The sequence below is a fragment of the Staurois parvus genome, unplaced genomic scaffold (genome assembly GCF_062004578.1).
Source record: "Staurois parvus isolate SC_StPar_1 unplaced genomic scaffold, SC_StPar_1.0 ptg000686l, whole genome shotgun sequence".
NCBI classification, from domain to species: domain Eukaryota; kingdom Metazoa; phylum Chordata; class Amphibia; order Anura; family Ranidae; genus Staurois; species Staurois parvus.
In genome coordinates this window covers 967,477-986,432 of record NW_028318482.1, presented here as the reverse complement: position 1 = coordinate 986,432, position 18,956 = coordinate 967,477, and the positions used below count along the sequence as shown (strand labels likewise).

At 40.1% G+C, this 18,956-nt stretch overlaps 1 protein-coding gene across 2 annotated transcripts in view; it reads right to left on the bottom strand.

Annotated features, from left to right (window-relative positions):
* Positions 1-2,997: 2,997 nt before the first annotated feature.
* TMEM240 (transmembrane protein 240) overlaps positions 2,998-18,956 on the bottom strand; it is a 120,615-nt gene continuing 104,656 nt past the window's right edge. For both annotated transcript variants that reach the window (XM_089652550.1, XM_089652551.1), the window contains exon 4: positions 2,998-7,566. In XM_089652550.1, coding sequence (XP_089508676.1) covers positions 7,418-7,566 — 149 coding nt within the window. In that variant the 3' untranslated portion in view covers positions 2,998-7,417. The remainder of the gene's footprint in view (positions 7,567-18,956) is intronic.

Below are 18,956 nucleotides of genomic sequence, written 5' to 3'. Positions count from 1 at the left end.
ATAAAAATAAATATCACACCAGTGCAATTAATATATCTGAAAATGTACTTTTTTTCTCTTTAATTATATTGTCACATCTCAATTTTCATTACATTTTGGAGCATTCTAATAAATTATTAAATAGTTTTTATTACCTACCAATCTTTTATGCATCTTTAAATCTTACCAATGTGTAGCCACATCTACAAATCCAACTGGAGCATTGACAGATTTCAGCTAAAAGAGGAAAAATGTTCTGTTGCTCTGGGCAGCAGCTCCTATATTACTCCTCTTTTATTTAATCCTGTTTTCATAAACCTGTGGATATCAAACAATTTGTGTCATAAAAGGTGTTTTTACCATTGATGTAACACGTTTTGCTGGATTTGTTTTCTTTTTTGCAGGGAAACACACCTGCTGGCTCTCTGGAGGCCTTTTTAACAGCTGGAAAAAAAAATCTGAATAGCAGGGAAGATCAGATTTCACACACTGGTGAATAACTCAGTGGAAAGACACACATCTCCTAATCTTTAATCAGAGACAGGACTGTCTAAATTACTCATACACAACTAATGCTGAGAAGCAGGCAGACAGTGCTGGGCTTTCCTATTAGAAAGCCTGGCATTTATTACAAACTGAAAGTCATAGACAGACCCTATATTCAGTGTTTGCTTTGAAAAAAAAAAAAAAATCTGACTATCTAAATATATATATAACTATATAAATCTAAACACTTCTAGTTACCCTTTAATAATAGGCAGAATTATACTGCAAAGATCTTTTTGTGGCATGCCATTCTCTATATTCTTGAAACAAATATAACTGGTTTCATGAATTTTGTTGTCAGGCACATACATTATAAAACTGTGCTAGACTGAACCTATGGGCCTCCAGAACATTCTTTTAAAGGAATCTGTTAAAGAGTAATAAAGAAGCTGCCATGCTGACTTGTTGTTGAAGATGGATAAGTCATCAAGAGAATGTTAGAGTTTAGGCTAGGTTTACATCTCTGTAGCTGGGGAACGCATGCAAAATCACACCCGATCCTGATCAGTGGAGAAATGCTTTGCAGTTTCACAGACACTTAAGGGTGGCATCAGGAGCGGACTGACAACTCACGGGGCCCCGGGCAATAGGGGATCATGGGGCCCCTGCAGGGGTGGACTGACAACTCATGGGGCCCCCGGGCAATAAGGGATAATGGGGCCCTGTGTCCTTGCCCAAACTCAAAAAAGCCTATGAAAAAGGTACCAGGGGCATCTCATGGGGCCCCCTACTGACCCCGGGCCCTTGGGCAGTGCCCGAGTTTCCAAATAGTCAGTCCGCCCCTAGGCTCCTGTGACCTTGCCCACACTCAAAGCACACCCAAAAAGCCTATAAAAATGGCAATAGGGGCATTTCATGGGGCCCCCTTCTGAACCAGGGCCCTCGGGCAGTGCCCGAGTGCTTGAATGATCAGTACGCCCCTGGCTGCCATTAAGAATTAACAGCACCCCCACGTTTTCATGCGTGCCAAACTGAATGGTGCCGCAGCACCATGTGGTTCAGTATGGTGGAATTTTTTTTTTATAAAAAGGGTCGGGATTTTTTTTCCTGCGTTTCTCACAGGTAGGGCAGCCTGGGAATTGAATAGGCTGCTCTACCCAAAACTTGCACTTATAATGCACATGCACATATGTGAACTAGTCATGAGGCCTGATGCATTAAAAAGTAAAGTGAAGTAAATCTGTGTTTAATTTAAGAAGTAAAGTTCTTTTTTTATTTTTAAATGTCCTGCATATGAATGGACATTTAAAGAGTAACTCCACTTTTATGGAAAAAAGCCATGTTGTAATTTAAAGTGATATTAAAGGCACATTTTTTTTTTAATAAAAAAAATGTCATGCTTACCTGCTCTGGACGATTGGGCAATGATATTGTACAAGTTTGCTTACCAGCTCCTCTCTCCTTCAGGTGCCTCCCTGTAGCAACCCAGGTTCTAAAGAGGCACCCATGCATACATGCTCCCTCTGGGTCTTGATCTAGGCTGTGTGTATCTATAGACACACTCAGCACCAGTAAGCCACACACCGCCACTTCCTCCTCACAGGAGTTTGACTGATAGCAGCAGGGGTCTCCAAATATTCTAAAGAAAGGGCCAGTTTACTGTCCTTCAGACTTTAGGGGGGCCAGGCTGTGCCCAGTGGGAGTAAACCATGCCCCATCTTTGGTATTAGGGGGAGAAATAGTTGGTATCATTGGGAGGAATAGTGCTCCGTTGTTGGTTTCAGTGGGAGAAATAATGCACCATTGTTGGTGTCAGTGGAAGAAATTATGTACCATTGTTAGTGTCAAGGTCAGGCATTGTTAGTGTCAACGCATCAAGGACCAGATAAAGGCAAGCGAAGGGCTGCATCCGGACCCTGGGCTACAGTTTGGAGACCACTGGCCTATGGCTTCACTGCCATCAGATTCTTCTGTAAAAGCAGGAAGTGAGGGGAGAAGGGGCTTCAGCTGGAGGCAGTACATGAGCATTGACATGGAGCCAGGTAAGTGTTTATTGACAGAGGGAAGTAGGCTAAGTAGCAGGGAAATCCTTACTCTCTGCAACCACATGCATGCGGTTGCATTGTAATTGTGACACTGTCCCATTCATAAATATAGGGCACGTTTGGCTAAGATACAACCTACCCAAATGCTGGGTAATATTTGTACAAAAAAAAAAATACATGTACAAACGTCCACTGGCAATGTTAACTTGGCGGTGGGCAGTAAAAACTTTCGATCTTCACTACCCTCTGCCTCCCATCTAAACGCAGCCTAGAGATGCATTATAACCAATGAATTACACCCTGCCTAGAACTATGAATGAATGAAGAAAGCAGTGTTCTGGTTATCCTCTCACTATTCCCTCACTTCTCACCAGGTAATTATATTTTAGTTGTCAACATTTTGAAATATTTCCCAAAGACACTGTGCCGCTGAAGATTGTATCTATGTTTGTTGCGCACAATACGTACTGATGACCACAGAAAAGAATACCTTATGATATGTTTATTGAACTGAAATATAAAACATTTTTTTTTTTGCATTTTAGGACCCTACTACACAGTCCAATTCTCAGTGCCTTGCTTATGGATCCTATTACATGAACCATTCTCGTTCACACAGTAGTGACAGGAAAAAAAATAACAAGGAAACTTTAAGAAAGAATAAATATCTGGCATTCTGCAAAAAGGGGGATCTCAGTTTGCAGTCGAACACTTCCCCAAATCACAGCCATCTCCAGTGACAAACATTTAAAACTGTCCCTGAAAATCAGGGATATTTGGCAACTAGCACAGTTTTTCCTTTGTATTCTTTTATAAATATGACATACGCTATTTATAAAAGTGTTCTAATAGCTGTCTGTTATGCTCACAACTACCAATCCCATTCCAGTTTAAAAGTTTGGCTGCCATTGCATGTGTGTGCGTGTGCATGGAAAGGACTTTTGATAAATTCAGGCCCATTCCTTTACTATGAACTGTATAAAATCAAAAAGTCCAAAAAATGGGATTTTGTCTAAAAATCCCATTTTCAATTTTTGGATTCTGCATGCATTTATTGGGGATGTGGCATCTTGGTCTACATCAGACTCTATTTTGATTCACTGTGTGAATTTCTATTGAACCCAAAGTATATCCAAAACCAAGATATTTTCCTAAGTTTAGATGTGCTGAGGGGTTGGGCACCCTCTTAGGTTTCTATTGCTGTCTGCCCCCCACCCCCACCCCACCTCTTTATTTGTCATGGTGACCACGGCCTCCTGGGAATTAAAGTGAGGGAAAAAATCACATTTTCATTTACCACCAAAACAGGAATCGTGGGGAAATCTTCTACTGGAGTCACTTGTTCCAGTAAAAACACTGTCTAAATGGGAATTTTCCTAATTTTGAAGAGATATCCTTTTGCTTCCTGTTGTGTCTGCAGGTCAGGGCGTGAAGGGAAATCTATCCAATGGGATAAAAACTGTGACAGGGGTTTTCAATGTTCCCTACTGCAAGCCAATTTTTATAGTCTTGGCTTTAGATATACTTTAAAAAGCTCAGTAGGAGTTCACCCCACAAAAAACACTCTCCTGGCACCAACATGGTAGCATACATGCGGTAGTAGCCCTTCCTACTTTTCCCTGCAGGACCAATACATAGTTATAAAGAGTTAACACCCATACAACAGCCCATTCCTAAAGTTAATTCAAAAAGCCCCTTAATGACTGGGCTGCAGCCACCAGAAGTATTTTCTGCATATTTGACCAGCAGCATCTGACCATAGTGGGTACCTTACACAGATATGTCATCCAACATGATAGGCAGGACAGCCAAACAGGTCCTTTTATGGCACGTTTCTTTAGCATTTCCGATTGGCTCAGTAGTGCCCACTACAGCTGACTTTGGTGAGAAGGCGCTAGCTTGCTCACTTTTTAAGATAGGATTTTTTTAAGTTTCCCACCCTGGTAGCTAGTTATTGGTCTACCACATGTATGCTGCCATGGAAATGGAAAATTGTATCAAATACTTACTGGAATTTCCCTTTCCCTCCATGGCAGCATACTGAACCCATCCAGTTTGTTCCTAGCATTGTACAGGGAGTGGACTATTGTGTGGGTTTTAACTCTTTATAGTTATGCACTGGTCCTGTGAGCGGAAGTAAGCGGGGCTACTACCACATGTATGCTTCCACGGATTGGCGGCAGGATAGGAAAATTATGGTATTTCATACAATTTTCCGTTTTGTCCTCCAGCACACAGCAATGGATACAGTTTATATTTCAGACCCCTTAGATATCAGTATGGATGAATATAAGAGGTTTGATGTTGTGTTTAAAATAAAGTGCTTTTAATGAAAAGTAGCTAAATTTTGTACCTTGGCTAGGACTAAAATGCAACAATGTAAAAATCCTAATTTAGCATATCTAAATATGGCTTCAGCTTTCACCACAAAAAAAATATATATATATTCTCCAGTACAGTTAAAAGCAAACAATTAATAAATCTGTTGAAGTGCACTAAAACTAGGCATATGCAATGGGAGATACACAAATAAATATACATACACTGCACTCCTTTTAAGGAGACCACAAGCAGACCTTCAAAACGTCTCAGCGTAATTTATATACCCAGCTAGGCGACACCAACGAAACTCATGAGAGGAAATCAAAGACAACGAAAAATGGAAAATAATGTTCAGAATGACAGAGAAGATTTCATGCAAGTCTTATGGAGCTCTGCCACATTCCCATGCAGTTCCATTACTGCCAGAACCATCTTGTTTATTATCATCATCTTTATATCATTTTATGACCTTACAGAAAATAAGTACAATAAACATGTTTGTGGGGATAAACAGAGAACAAAAAGTGTTGGCAACTGTATGGTTGGAGTCCACCCAAGCCTTCTGCTAGAGAGGTGTGCAAGTTCCTGTAACTGAAACAGAAGCTAGGTCTGTAACCACTTGCCAATTCGTTGGCCATGACAGCCTGTGATGGTAGCCACAGCAGGCAATTTTTTTTAAAAGATGCAGTCCCAGTCCTTAAATTATTAAAAAAGAAAAAATGTATATATGTGTTTGTATTACAATTTTTTTTAAAATCCATGTTAAAAATGGGTTGGCCCTCCCCAATTACCAGAAACGTGCTCGTGTGTATAAATATATATATATTTATACTCAAATATATATAATATATAAAAGACTCAATTATATATAATATATTTATACACACACACACGAATTTAAAAAAAATTACTCTATTTTTTATTCCATATTTTTGAAATGGAGTAGCTTTTCTAGAGTTCTTCCCATTTTTTTGTCACAGAGACGTTTCTACCTGGTAATTACCACAATGTCTCAGGTGTCAGAATCATTCCTTAGATGGGGCATTTACAAAGAGAAAGAAAATGTAACACAACGACACTGGAAGCGGGGGTCCATTTTTAGAAATAAATAAAGATCCATGTTAAGATTTCTGCAAATAAAGTTATACGTTTATAGTTATGTTTATGTTATAAAAAGGGAGTAGGCAAATAAGCACATCTTGTCATTAAATTGTTTTTGTAAGGGTTTTTGTTTGCATAATTTGGAGCAGTATGCTATTATAAATTAATTTTCAAATTTGGTGTTTTTTGACATTTTGTCGCTTGCTTCTGTGCATCTAATATTTTAATAGAAATGTGTCAACTACTTTTTCTTTTTGAAAATATTCTGTACATTTAATAGTTTAATTTGAAGTATCAATTATTCTTTTTCTTTTCCATAAATCTGGAAAACAAACAAACAATCAGCCATGTTTATTATCCGATTCATTCAAAAAGTTTTTTTAAGTATGGAAGTTAAAATTTTACCAGACAAACCATTTCACTTACATTTCATAAAACACTGTAAAACTAAAACTGAATTTGTATATTTAAAAGCAAAAGGGGTTTAAAAATTTGACTTTAAGAGGTCATTCAAGCCATAATGTGTGAAAGCAATTAAGAAAAAAATATATTTTTTGCATTATAATTTGTCCCCAATTTTAGAACTCTCTTTTTATCTGTATATTTCATTTTTCTTGTTGGAAGTTTGAGTTTGAAAATTGCCCTCACATTAAGACCACAGATAAACGGTCAGACATTGTAACATTAAGCACAATTGTTTTTTTTTTTTTTTTTGTTTTTACATTTTTCTTACATATCTTAAAACATAGAAAACTAGTTGAATATTTCACAACAAAGTATATGTCCAGGGAGAAAATAAAAATGATCTGTAAAAAATACTATTTTTAGACAAGTGGAGCTGCACTTTTAAAAAAAAAGCTGCGTTTGGCATTGCTTACAAGCAAACAGTAAGACGAGGTTAATGGGGAAGAACAATTCAATGAAGACCATTGCATCATCAGCAGAGGTAAGGTCTTGATTGTACATTCCTAAATTTGGCACAGAAAGACTCAATCATTCACCTACGGAACTGTGACTGTAAGGACAAGTTATGTTTTTTTCTACATGTGCCCATACCAAATCTTACAATACATGACACTTAGCAAGAGTTGACACTCAAATCCTCCACTCCCCCAACACTACAGACACACATAAAAGGTAGAGTAAGTCATGAGGTTTCCACACCTTACACTTTTTGAAATTTTCAGAGACACGTCTTTTTTTATAATTTTTGTTGTTGTTCTTTACATATTTACAGCAGTTCAGCACTAAAATCAGATGCCAAGAGACATGTACCAAGGTCCAAGATTTCCCTTGCCCTTTCTATGTGGAGTCCTTCCCCTACCAGATAAGGGCAGGAGCAAAAAAAGGCCTGAAGGAAATAAAACTGTTTTCCTACTGTCTTCCCGTTTCGGAAAATGAATTCACTTTTCTTTTTCCTCAATAGGAAAGAAGAGTTCTATATATCCCCTAAATATAGAGGATACTGTCTGTGGGTGGCCCCCTTAGAGATGTCTAGGACTCGGGTGGCCATTGTGGTAGAGCTTCTGCTTGATGTGAACCATGTTTCCACTGGTATCGTCGTACTGCCGCGTGTGACGTTTTCCGAAATCCCTTAAGTTACAAAACTTAGGAATCCATGACCAAGAGTTGTCTGCAAAAAAAAAGGAAAGATTGGAGAATAGTGAGTATCTATTATTTGATATTGTCTTTTGATAACTGTATTGAAAGAGAAATAATATAAATGTGAAGTGTACTTTAAAAGAGACACCACCCTACACAGACAAAGTGACAGAATCTTTTTTGAATCCCACTCCTGACCTAAGTATACTTAGCTGTGTCACTCTCCCCTGGTTCTCTGCTGTTATGGGAGGGGGTGACAATGTCAACACTCTGTAAGCCCCACACCAACTAACAAAGGGCTTGCACAGGGTCAGAACTGGGGGGGAAACAGAGTGGTGAAAGATCACTGTGATGATAAGTATAGGCAAGTCAAGGGTTGGTTTTAAGTATACTTTGTCACATTACTGAACAGGCGAAGTGACAAAGTCTCTCACAGTAAAAACTTCAGTCCCATGAAAAAAACATATATTTCTTCAAACTGAGAAGTTGGTAAAAGTATTAAATGGGAATGGGTACAAATACTAAATTATATAATTTCAACTGCGATTCTGGTCACCAGGGACATGAATGACCCTGAAGTGTCCCGTCAAGCTTGGAGCTGTTGGATAGCACACAGAGATTCCAACTCTTTTAAGCTTTGACAAGTGGACAATGGAAATATTCTTACTGCTTTATCTGGGAAAGGAACTTCCACCTAGCCCTCTACCACCTGCTGTACCTGTTTCATTGTAGAGACCGTACCATTAACCTTAAACCATTCTCTATGGGAATTATGGCGGATTGACCATTGTCCAATCATCCCCCCGTCCTGTATCATCTTCTGCTTCTCTCCCCTTTTCCTACTCCCTCCCCTACCCACCTTTACCCCTTTCCCTTGTTTTACCCCCTAATGCTTCACATTATTTTTATCTTTGCATTGCATTTTAATTGTCCATTTTACACATTCAAATAAACTATTGATTGTTTTGTGTCTGTGCCCATCCTTTTAGTGAACCAATTCATAAAACAGTGTACATAGGGGGAAATAGAAAAGCTCTCACTGAGAGCAACCTAGCTTTTTTCATGGTGCAGACCTGCTCAGGTATTACACTGAGGAGTACCAGTGGCATGGATTTGTTTGTTAAAGTGTCTTGTTTTAAGCAACGTTTTGCAACAGAAAATTACAGTCACATGAAAGAGCTGGCTACATGATGGCCATACAGAAATCAATCATAAGCTTTAATTCACTTTTTAATATTTCAAATATCTCCACTCTAGTAAAAAAAAAAAAAAATATCTCCAAGTGTACTGGAACATACTTTGAGTACAGCACTCCAACATTATTTTTCTGCTGATGACCATAATTAGGTCACCGACTCTGAATGTGAAACATCTGGTGAGATAAAGGCCTCAGGCTACTGACCAGATTGCCAAGTTATAATTCATTAATGTTGGCTATGTTCACTTATAAGCTGGTAAACCTTTATGCTCAGAATGAATATTTCTGAATGGCTCACAAGTGTTTCTTTGCAGAACGCAATAAATATATTATGAGGAAACTGAGCGCTGCCATTGCTAAGATACTTCAGACATAGTTATTTGCCCGGCTCTTAGGCAGCCCTACTGGCATCAGTACTTTGAGTTGCTGGCCTGGAATAAATAAGTGTGTCAGGAGCACTGGAGAAAAGTCAGAAATTTTTTTCTGGAAGCTTGTTCTGGATTAGTAACAGAACTGTAAAGCGGGATAACATTTTTTCAAGGAGATTTCAGTAATGGTAACCTCCATGTTCCTCTCACTGTTGCCGCTGTTGCCCCCAAGAAAGCAACAGTTCCATGTAACGGAAAAAATGTTATACCTACCTCTCAGGTGTCCATGTCTCCTATCTTTTGGCCATTGAAATGCTGCAGCCTCCAACAGAATCTTCAACATTCAAAGCTTCATTGAGTATTGGATGCCTATTTGCCCCACCATCCTTTGATTTCTTTGTCACTGTTATCTCTTATAGTGACGTAGGGGCCAGAGGAAATAACCACAGTGCAGAACATAGATGCCAAGGCTCATAGGAGACAAGAGTATACCACTTATAGGGGACTGCTTTGGGGAATTTGGGTGGACAACAATGTCACTTTAAGACTGCCTAATATCTGTTACTGAAAAAAGTATAATGATGGAAGTAAATTGAGACCAAGGTCCCAGTATTCAATAACACAACCTTTAATCTGACCTCTATTGTCATTCCTATTTTGTTTTTAAATATGACAATTTTCATTAAAGGACAAAGCCTAGGCACCTGCTGGGATAATTCTTGTTCGCGCCCTTACGGGGAAGATGGTAATTTTAATTGTCAGTGGTTTGTGTTTAATGGACCCCCGGGTGCACAATACTGACAGTCATGAGACATCTGAATACATTGAAACATGTCCCTACTTACACTCTGCCTTTACCCAACCAATTCATTATCCATTGTCTTATTTCTCATTTCACACCGAACCATCAAGCTGACAGCCCCCGTTGTTACCAGAGCTTCCTGCAGATGAAATTCTCAGAAAAACGGGGTGAGAGAACATACCTTGAGCTATAGCCAGCTGGATCCTCAGTGAAATAATAATTATAGTATTTTTTTTCTTATAACACCATGTCATTCAAAACCACACTTGTCATACAGCAGCAAACTGTTGAAGTAGATCTGATTGTTAAATAACCGCTATAAAGCCAAAACTTCATATTTTCACATATTACACTTGTGTAACACTGGCTGTACATTCTCCAATATTGTCAAGGGAGAATAAATTAAACATTTTTAGGTCAACTGCTAGATTGCAAGGATTGGTTCGAATCCCAATTATGGCACCACCTGCCTGGAGTTTTTATGTCCTCCCTGTGCCTGCGTGGGTTTCCTCTGGATACTTTGGCTTCCTCACACACTCCACAGACATGCTGGTAGGTTAACTGGATCCTGTCTAAAATTGGTCCTAGTATGTGTATGTATGAATGTGAGTTAGGGACCCTAGATTGTACGCTCCTTGAGGGTTAGGGACTGATGTGAATGTACAATATATGTAAAACACTGCATAAACTGACAGCGCTATATAAGTACCTGTAATAAATAAATTTGTAATGTGAGGTCTGTACCTGCCCCTGTGCTGTAGATACTGTGACAGGCAAACCAGTGCACTTGTTGAGTTTTTTCAAAGTGAGCATTGGGAAATGTTGCATTTACTACATACATTTCATACTTGTTCCTCTTCTTTCAGGGGAGACACAATCATTTGGCTATCTGAATGCCCTTTACAACCTAAATAATTGCTTCTCCCCTGTAAGAAGAGGAAAAGGTGTGAGTTGCTAGGCAAAGCTTTACTTATTGAAGAAAAGCAGAGATCTGCATATGGTTTTAGCTGACTGTGTCTTTGGTTCTACTGGAGTCTACACTGCAAATGACCTATGCTTTTGTCATTTTTATGTTCAGTGCATCACCCAGTTTGGTGACAGGTTTACTTCAAGATGGAAAGTCCAAGGTCCTTGAGCATGCATGTACATTCTAGGAGTTTGCAAGCTATCGCTTTAAGAATCTGAAATTTCTAAGACAGCCATTTACTTCCATAGCAATAAGAATAAATGTCAGTCTCCCAAGTTTAAAGTGGTTCTAAAGCAATTATCCTTATCTCAGGCCTAAGGGAAGAAAGAATAATAGAGATTCCTCCTTGGAAATTCCATAGGTTAATGACCTTGACGTAAGAGCTGCTGCCTTTTTTTTTGCCCAGACACCTCAGGTTTATGAGCCTGAACACAACAAATGCATTAAATCAACTTAATAAATTATCTGCAGCAAAAATATAATACATACCATCTGTGCTAATGAAAACCCTAACCAAAAGATATTTAGTTTGCCTTAGTACTATGTACCATAAACCATTGCCATTTAAAAAATGTTTTCACTTTTTTTTATTACATATCAGTGCTTTTGATCTCATGAAGCTTCTTTGCAGCTACTTACACTGATGGCTGCATGGCATTTTTCAGGGTCCAAGCATGGTCAGGGAACCATGCTTGGGTAGACCAACAAAACAAAGAGCCCAAAAGTCTACTGCATTACCTTCTTCATTTATTAAATGAAAACAAATGAGTGCGTACTCACAAAATCAAAAAGGTATAAAAGCATGCATGAAATGTGTTGAAATTTGACTTGTAACCTCCATCACAAGCCTGTGTGACAACACAGGAGCACAACTAGAAGACAGGGACAGAGTGGTGTCACCTTAAGTAAATACCTAAACAAGGACCTTCAACAACAGACCACCAGGTACAATTTTAATAAAAACTACAGACTTTAAAATATTGACATTGACATTCGATTGACATGTTAAATCTTACATGAGATTCTAGTCATTGGGTTTACACGTACTTTAAATGTCCTGGTTAACAGCAAACACTATGTAAGATACCATCTATTCATCTTTATTAGCCAGGAAACCTCTCCTGTCTGACCTTCTGATTCTTCTTTTACTTTGTTACTAAAGGCTTAGCTTCCCTGACTTTGGGAATATACTCTTCCTACCTTGCATTCTGTTAAAGCAGGATTTTACCTTAAAAGGGAATGTTCCATTGATTCTCCTCCTCCCCCCTCCTCTTCTACTTTTGGCACTTTTTTTTTCTTTACGGAGTGGGTACCTATTTCCCTGGCTCTGACAGGTATCCACTCCCACTTCTGCTGGAATCACCTAGGTCACGAGCGTCAAACTGGCGGCTCTCCAGCTGTTGCCAAACTACAAGTCCCATGAGGCACTGCAAGATTGACCGTTACAAGCATGACTACCAAAGGCAGAGACATGATGGGACTTGTAATGGGACTTTCGCAACAGCTGGAGGGCCACTAGTTTGACATCCCTGACCTAAGTGATCCCAGTGGAAATTCTCTCCCCCCCTCCCTGCCTGCAATGTCCTGGGACACGTCACAGGTCCCAGGAGTCTGTGGATCCATTCGCAGAGTGTAGCGCAGTGAGGAGCCCACAGTAAACATAGTGATGCCTGGGACCCAAAGACCGCTGAAGAACTGGCCCGGGTGAGGACAGCGCTGGATCTCTGAACAGGTAAGTGTCTTTTTGTTTCATAAAAATCAACAGCTACAGTATGTGTAGCTGCTGACTTGTCATTTTTTTCTATATCCTCTTTAATGTACACGTTAATGCACTTTATTGAACATGTTAACATACATTCCATTCATTATGATCGGGCTACCAATGCACCAAAATGGATGAAAAAAGTATACTTACTTGATCCTTCTTTAAAAATTTGTTGTAGCGTCGTTCAGTGTGTCGTGTTAGGCTCTACAATACAATAAGTTAGGGAACCCTTCACAATGAACAAAGCAGCTGTGTTGTGTTGTCATGTGTTGTGGTAATGCATGTTAACACGTACAATTTAGCACACATTGCCATAACAAAAAAAGGGAAGAGCAAGTGTGTAAAAATTTCTTTAAAAATGAATATATATATATATATATATATATTTATATATACACTCACACGGCCATTTTATTAGGTACACTTGTTCAATTGCTAATCAGCCAGTCACATGGCAGCAACTCAATGCATGTAGGCATCTAGACTTGGTGAAGATGACTCACTGAAGTCCAAACTGTGCATCAGAATGGGGAAGAAAGGGGATTTAAGTGACTTTGAAGGTGGCATGGTTGTTGGTGCCAGACGGGCTAGTCTGAGTATTTCAAAACCTGTTCATCTACTGGAATTTTCATTCACAACCATCTCTTACACAGAATGGTCCAAAAAAGAAAAATATTCAGTGAGCGGTAGTTGTGGGGACAAAAATGCCTTGTTGATGTCAGAGGCCAGAGGAGAATGGGCAGACTGGTTCAAGATGATAGAAAGGCAACAGTGACACAAATAACCACTCGTTAGAACCAAGGTATGCAGAATACCATCTCTAAATACAAGACACGTCGAACCTTGAAGCAGATGGGCTACAACAGCAGAAGACCACACTGGGTACCACTCCTGTCAGCTAAGAAGAGGAAATGGAGGCTACAATTCACACAGGCTCACCAAATTAGAACAATAGAAGATTGGAAAAAAGTTCCCTGGTCTGATGAGTCACGATTTCAGCTGTGACATTCAGATGGTAGGGTCAGAATTTGGTGTAGACAACATGAAAGCATGGATCCATCCTGCTTTATATCAATGGTTCATTGATGTGCAGCCAACAAATCTGCAGCAACTGTACGATGTGATCATGTCAATATGGATCAAAATCCTTGAGGAATGTTTGTTTATATATATATATATATATATATATATATATATATATATATATATATATATAAAAAAATTTTAATTTTATTTAATTTTGTGTGTGTGTGGGGGGGTGGGGTTGTGTTGGGTTGGAGCACTATACATTTTCTAAAGGAGGAACACACCAGAGGCTGTTTCCTTTCAGACTCTCGCTCTCTCTCACTGTAAATTTAAACAGCCTCTTCTGAACATAGCAGCCAGAAAATGGAAGAAAAGGGGAGAAGTCACTCCTCTTGCTGTCTGTGTGTGCATTTTAGGGGATGCTGTTGAGTTCTGAGCACAACAGGATTTTTTAAGCAAAGCATTTAGAGAGACACCGTTACTTTGTCTATTCAGGTGGCAGCGCCTCTTAAAAGCCCTCTTTCCCCTAGCAAGGTATACTCAGCCATCTGTGTTCCCTCACTGCCTTCCCACTCCAGTCCTTGCACTGCTGCTGTAGGTTTTGGGAAGCATGTGACCTCTCCCATGTGACAGTGTCGATCTCCTCAACACCTCCCATCTGGTAAAGAAGGCACAACATAGGCTGTTGTTTTTTAGAAGACCTAAACAGGCCAGTCTACCATAAAAACTCGGTAAATATCTATTGTTGCACCATAGAGAGTATTGTCCTCCACTGGTCTACACTATGGTATGCCAGCTGCATGGCAGAGAACAGGAAACATCAGGCCCATGCAGTAACAACAGCCCTGTGGATTATAGGTACAGAAATGCCAAACCTGGACACTGTGTATGCTGGCCAACTAAAGAAAAAGGCTAGAAGCAAAGATACAACTCACACAGGATATAATATTTTTCTTCCCCTTCCATCAGGAGAAAGATGCAAAGCAATTAAGACACACACAGACTCATTATCCAATATTCCATCATATACATATATACTCCTATGAACGCTGATGCACCTTGGTATTTTATCTTTTATGCGACATATTGTATTATCATTTTTTTCTTATTTTTATAATATTTGCATTACTTTGAATATATTTGTATTATTAGCATGGGCTATTGCTTACATATTATTTGCACTGAATGCATGTATGCATATTGGTGCATATGTATGCTTATCCACAGTATATGCATTTGTCAGAGAGCTGTAAACTGTTGTGGTCCTGAATACAATAATAATAAAGAACCAATTTTAATCTAAGTAACCAATCACCTGGCCCGAACACTGTCTCTGAGTGGATGATGGGGGGAGAGACATCTAGGTAAGGTGGCGGAGAGGTGGCAAAGGAATGAGAATAGGTGAGTATACCTTCCTGGGGGGCTATCAGAAGGGACTGGGATTCTGCCTTGAGTGGACTGGTTTCTCTTTGAGAATTACTCCAAAAAATGTTAAAAGGAACTTACAGATCTACCTGCTGGTTGGACTTTAAGGCTTCATTCTCACTTCGCAGTTTGGAATCGCGGGTAGAATCACTGCGAATCTGTCCATGATTCCATATCACGTGCCAAATACAGCACCACACATGGGGCACATTTGGGTGTCATTATCCTTCAATGGCACTACAAACGTGATGCAAATTTGCCATGATTGTTGCGAGACAGGATTGCACAGCAATGGTGGAACACCGCGCCTTTAAATGAAGCACAGGAGCTTCTTTTTGGGCAACAAAAGAGCACAGGGCAGCCCATTCCAGTTAACAGTCTGCTCTATGCAGCATACAGAATCGTGTGAAAATCGCACTGTCGAAATCGAGTAGCGGGAACGCTTGTTCCTGCTATGTGATCATGTGAACAAGGTCTAAGCATGAACGATTCTAATGCATTTCCACAAAGTCATATACACTTGCAGGATGTCCAAAAGCATAACAAGTTAAGCCACCTACAGATGTCACACAAGATAACAGATGCCCAATATGGCTTTTCACACTCTTGTACCTACAACCAGGCGGGAGAGCAGTTGATCAAACAGATTAAAAAAATGTCCAGATTACTTTTATTCCTCCTTGAGATAAGAAACCCCAACAGCATCTGCCAGTGCCACTCTACTCCCCCCTTTCCCTTCTTGATTTCCATGAACAGGAATGTTCGGATCAAGACATGAGGTCTGGAGTCTGCACATTCAAGTTATCATTACCATTTGAAAGTTTCAAAGAAAAGGTATTCTTGTAAAAAAGAATGTAAATATCTATCCTGTTGATTGCGTTGTCAAGGGCCACACTGTTCCTGGGAAATTTATATCCCAATATGCCTTCCCAATTGATACCAATACATTGGGCACAAATGGGGAATTTCCAGATTTTCAACAAAATTTCAGAAAAATTAAATATTACTAATCTTACATTGAGTTTCAGTGCCAACTCCTTAGGCCAAATACTCCACTGAAACATATTGGACTGGAGGTATCTTTCAAACACAGTAATAAAAATAAATTGAAAGTGACATAAACTGAGAAACTGGAATATTGTTTTCTCCTTCATTTGACAGAGATTGGCAGATGTTCAAGCAATCAGCTGCTTCATTGCTACATTGTTTATTTGAGAGGACAGTGCAACCAAATATCATGCAATTCATTTTGGAGTAAGGCAATTAATTACAGCCATCTGGTCGATGCTGTAAACAGCCTGTCCTGTGCGGTTTATCTAGTCTATAGTATAGAAGTGCATATTTCTTAAAGAAGTACCTTTGTGTAAATACAGACTAAACTAGCTACACGACTCTGGGCCAGCTGAATGTACGCATGGTGGAGAATTTGCATTCTTTTTTGGATCCTTTCCTCAGATATCAACTTTAGCCTGGGATCACATACAGTGTAGGAAATAAGTATTCGATCCCCTGCTGATTTTGAATGTTTGCCCACTCACAAAGAAATGATCAGTCTAAAAAGCGAATGGTAGGTGTATTGTAACACTGAGAGACAGAATAGCAACAAAAAATTCAAAAGAAATGCATGTCTAACAAATTATGTACTGATTTGCATGTTCATGAGGGAAGTAAGTATTTGATCCCCTATCATTCAGCAGGATTTCTGGCCACCAGGTGTCTTTCATACAGGTAACAAGCTGAGATTAGAAGCAGTCTCTTAAAGGGAGTGCTGCTAATCTCATTTTGTTACCTGTATAAAAGACACCTGTCCACAGGAGCAATCAAACAATCAGATTCCAAACTCTCCACCATGGCAAAGACCAAAGAGCTGTCCAAGGATGTCAGGGACAAGATTGTAGACCTACACAAGGCTGGACTCGGTTACCAAACTATCTCACCTCACGGAGTGTCAATGACTGATCATTTCTTTGGGAGTGGGCAAACATTCAAAATCAGCAGGGGATCAAATACTTATTTCCTTCACTGTTTATGCGGTGTGGCACATCACCGCATTCCTGTGCAAATCACATTTGAATTCTGTGCGGTGCGATTTGAGCCATACATTTTGTATTGCTCAAATCACACCGCATCCACACCAAAAAGGTGCAGGACCCTTTTTATGGTCCGCACCCTTTTTGTGGTCCACATGGGTATTCACAGCTGTGCGATCCGATTCTCCACATCACTCCGCATTTTGTGGACCGATTTCAGGGTGTTAACTTAACATACACACCCGAAGCGGTTCGCATGAGCGGGGTGCGATTGTGATGTGGTGTGGAATTCGCACTGCATCAGTGTGAACCCAGGCTTAAGGTGACCTCATCAGCAGAGTGCTGAACAGAATTATGTATTACTCAGTAGGGAAGATGGCCAGATATGCTGCATAGTCACCGAGGAATTGCTGGAAACAAGTGAAACCAACCAGTGAGCTACTCAAAACATTCTATCATACTGTTGCTGTGCTAAAATCAAAAACCTTACTTATCTTTTGTGTTATATTGTAGTTTTCCATCCACTGCATGTACAGTACACGTAGTAGGAGAGAAATAGAAATGTAATTCCTAAAGACTATGCTGTGTAACATCTTCGATATCTGCTTCCTGCATCCCCAATCACATTCAAAATGTCCAAGGACAGTTTGAATCTGGCTGGTAGCTACATTATTTTTATATTAGGATGTTTGCTTGGGGCCACAGCATCACCAGCAGATGTGTTCCAGGATTCACAGATTCCAGACAAAATGAAATGGGTGCCCTACAGCAGTTTTGGGATAAAAGTATTGAACACGTAGATTGCACGCCCTGTATGTATCTAAAACCTACATTTTAAAATTTTGGATAACACCCTGATCACATCAAGCCCGACTTACAGTGAAGTCGCACGATTTCAAAGTCGAGGGACATACCGATTTCAGGTGCAATTTGCAAGACATCTGACACAGATGTCTATGCAAATCGCATGAAAAGTAGTGCATGTACTACTTTAGAAATCAATGCGGAACCGCACCAATTTGACTGCTGTAATTGCGGAGAATAGGGTGCGACTTGGCATACGATTTGCAAGTGCGACTGGGGTGTTAGTGTACCTTTACCGCCTCATTCATAAAGGCATACTGGGGTTTATTTACTAAAGCTGGTTCACACAGAATCTCGTGCACTTCTTCAGAGAAACAAATCAACTTCCAGGTTTTATTGCTAAATCTTAACTGAAAAAGCTGAAGCTAGAAGCTGGTTGGCTACAATGCACAGGTGCACCAGATTCTGAGTGATCCAGCTTTAGTAAATCTCCCCTACAGATTTGTACACCCATGTGAAGGGTCGTCTTTACCTGTGCTGAATGCACCATGCAGCCTCATGCAGGTAGCCCGTTCAAATCACTGAAGGGCAGCCGGATGCACAGATCTGCATGGATCTCCAACAACATCCCAGAGCGTACATCTGTGTGGATCAGCCTGTCGGCATTCCAATCTTTGTATCAGACTCACGTGGATGTACACTTCAAGATGCCATTTGAGATCCCTGCAACTGGCTGCTTGTCATTGATTCAACAGGTCGCCTGCATAGAACACCTGTACACAGGGGCGGACTGACCATTTGGAAACTCGGGCACTGCCTGAGGGCCCGGGGTCAGTAGGGGGCCCCATGAGTGCCCCTGGTACCTTTTTCATAGGCTTTTTTCAGTTTGGGCAAGGACACAGGGACCTGGTGATCCCCTATTGCCCGGGGGCCCCATGAGTTGTCAGTCCGCCCCTGCCTGTACACTCCACGCAGGTAAAGACTGCTATTCGCATGGGTGTGCAGATCAGTACTTCCATGTGAAAGACCACGGCCT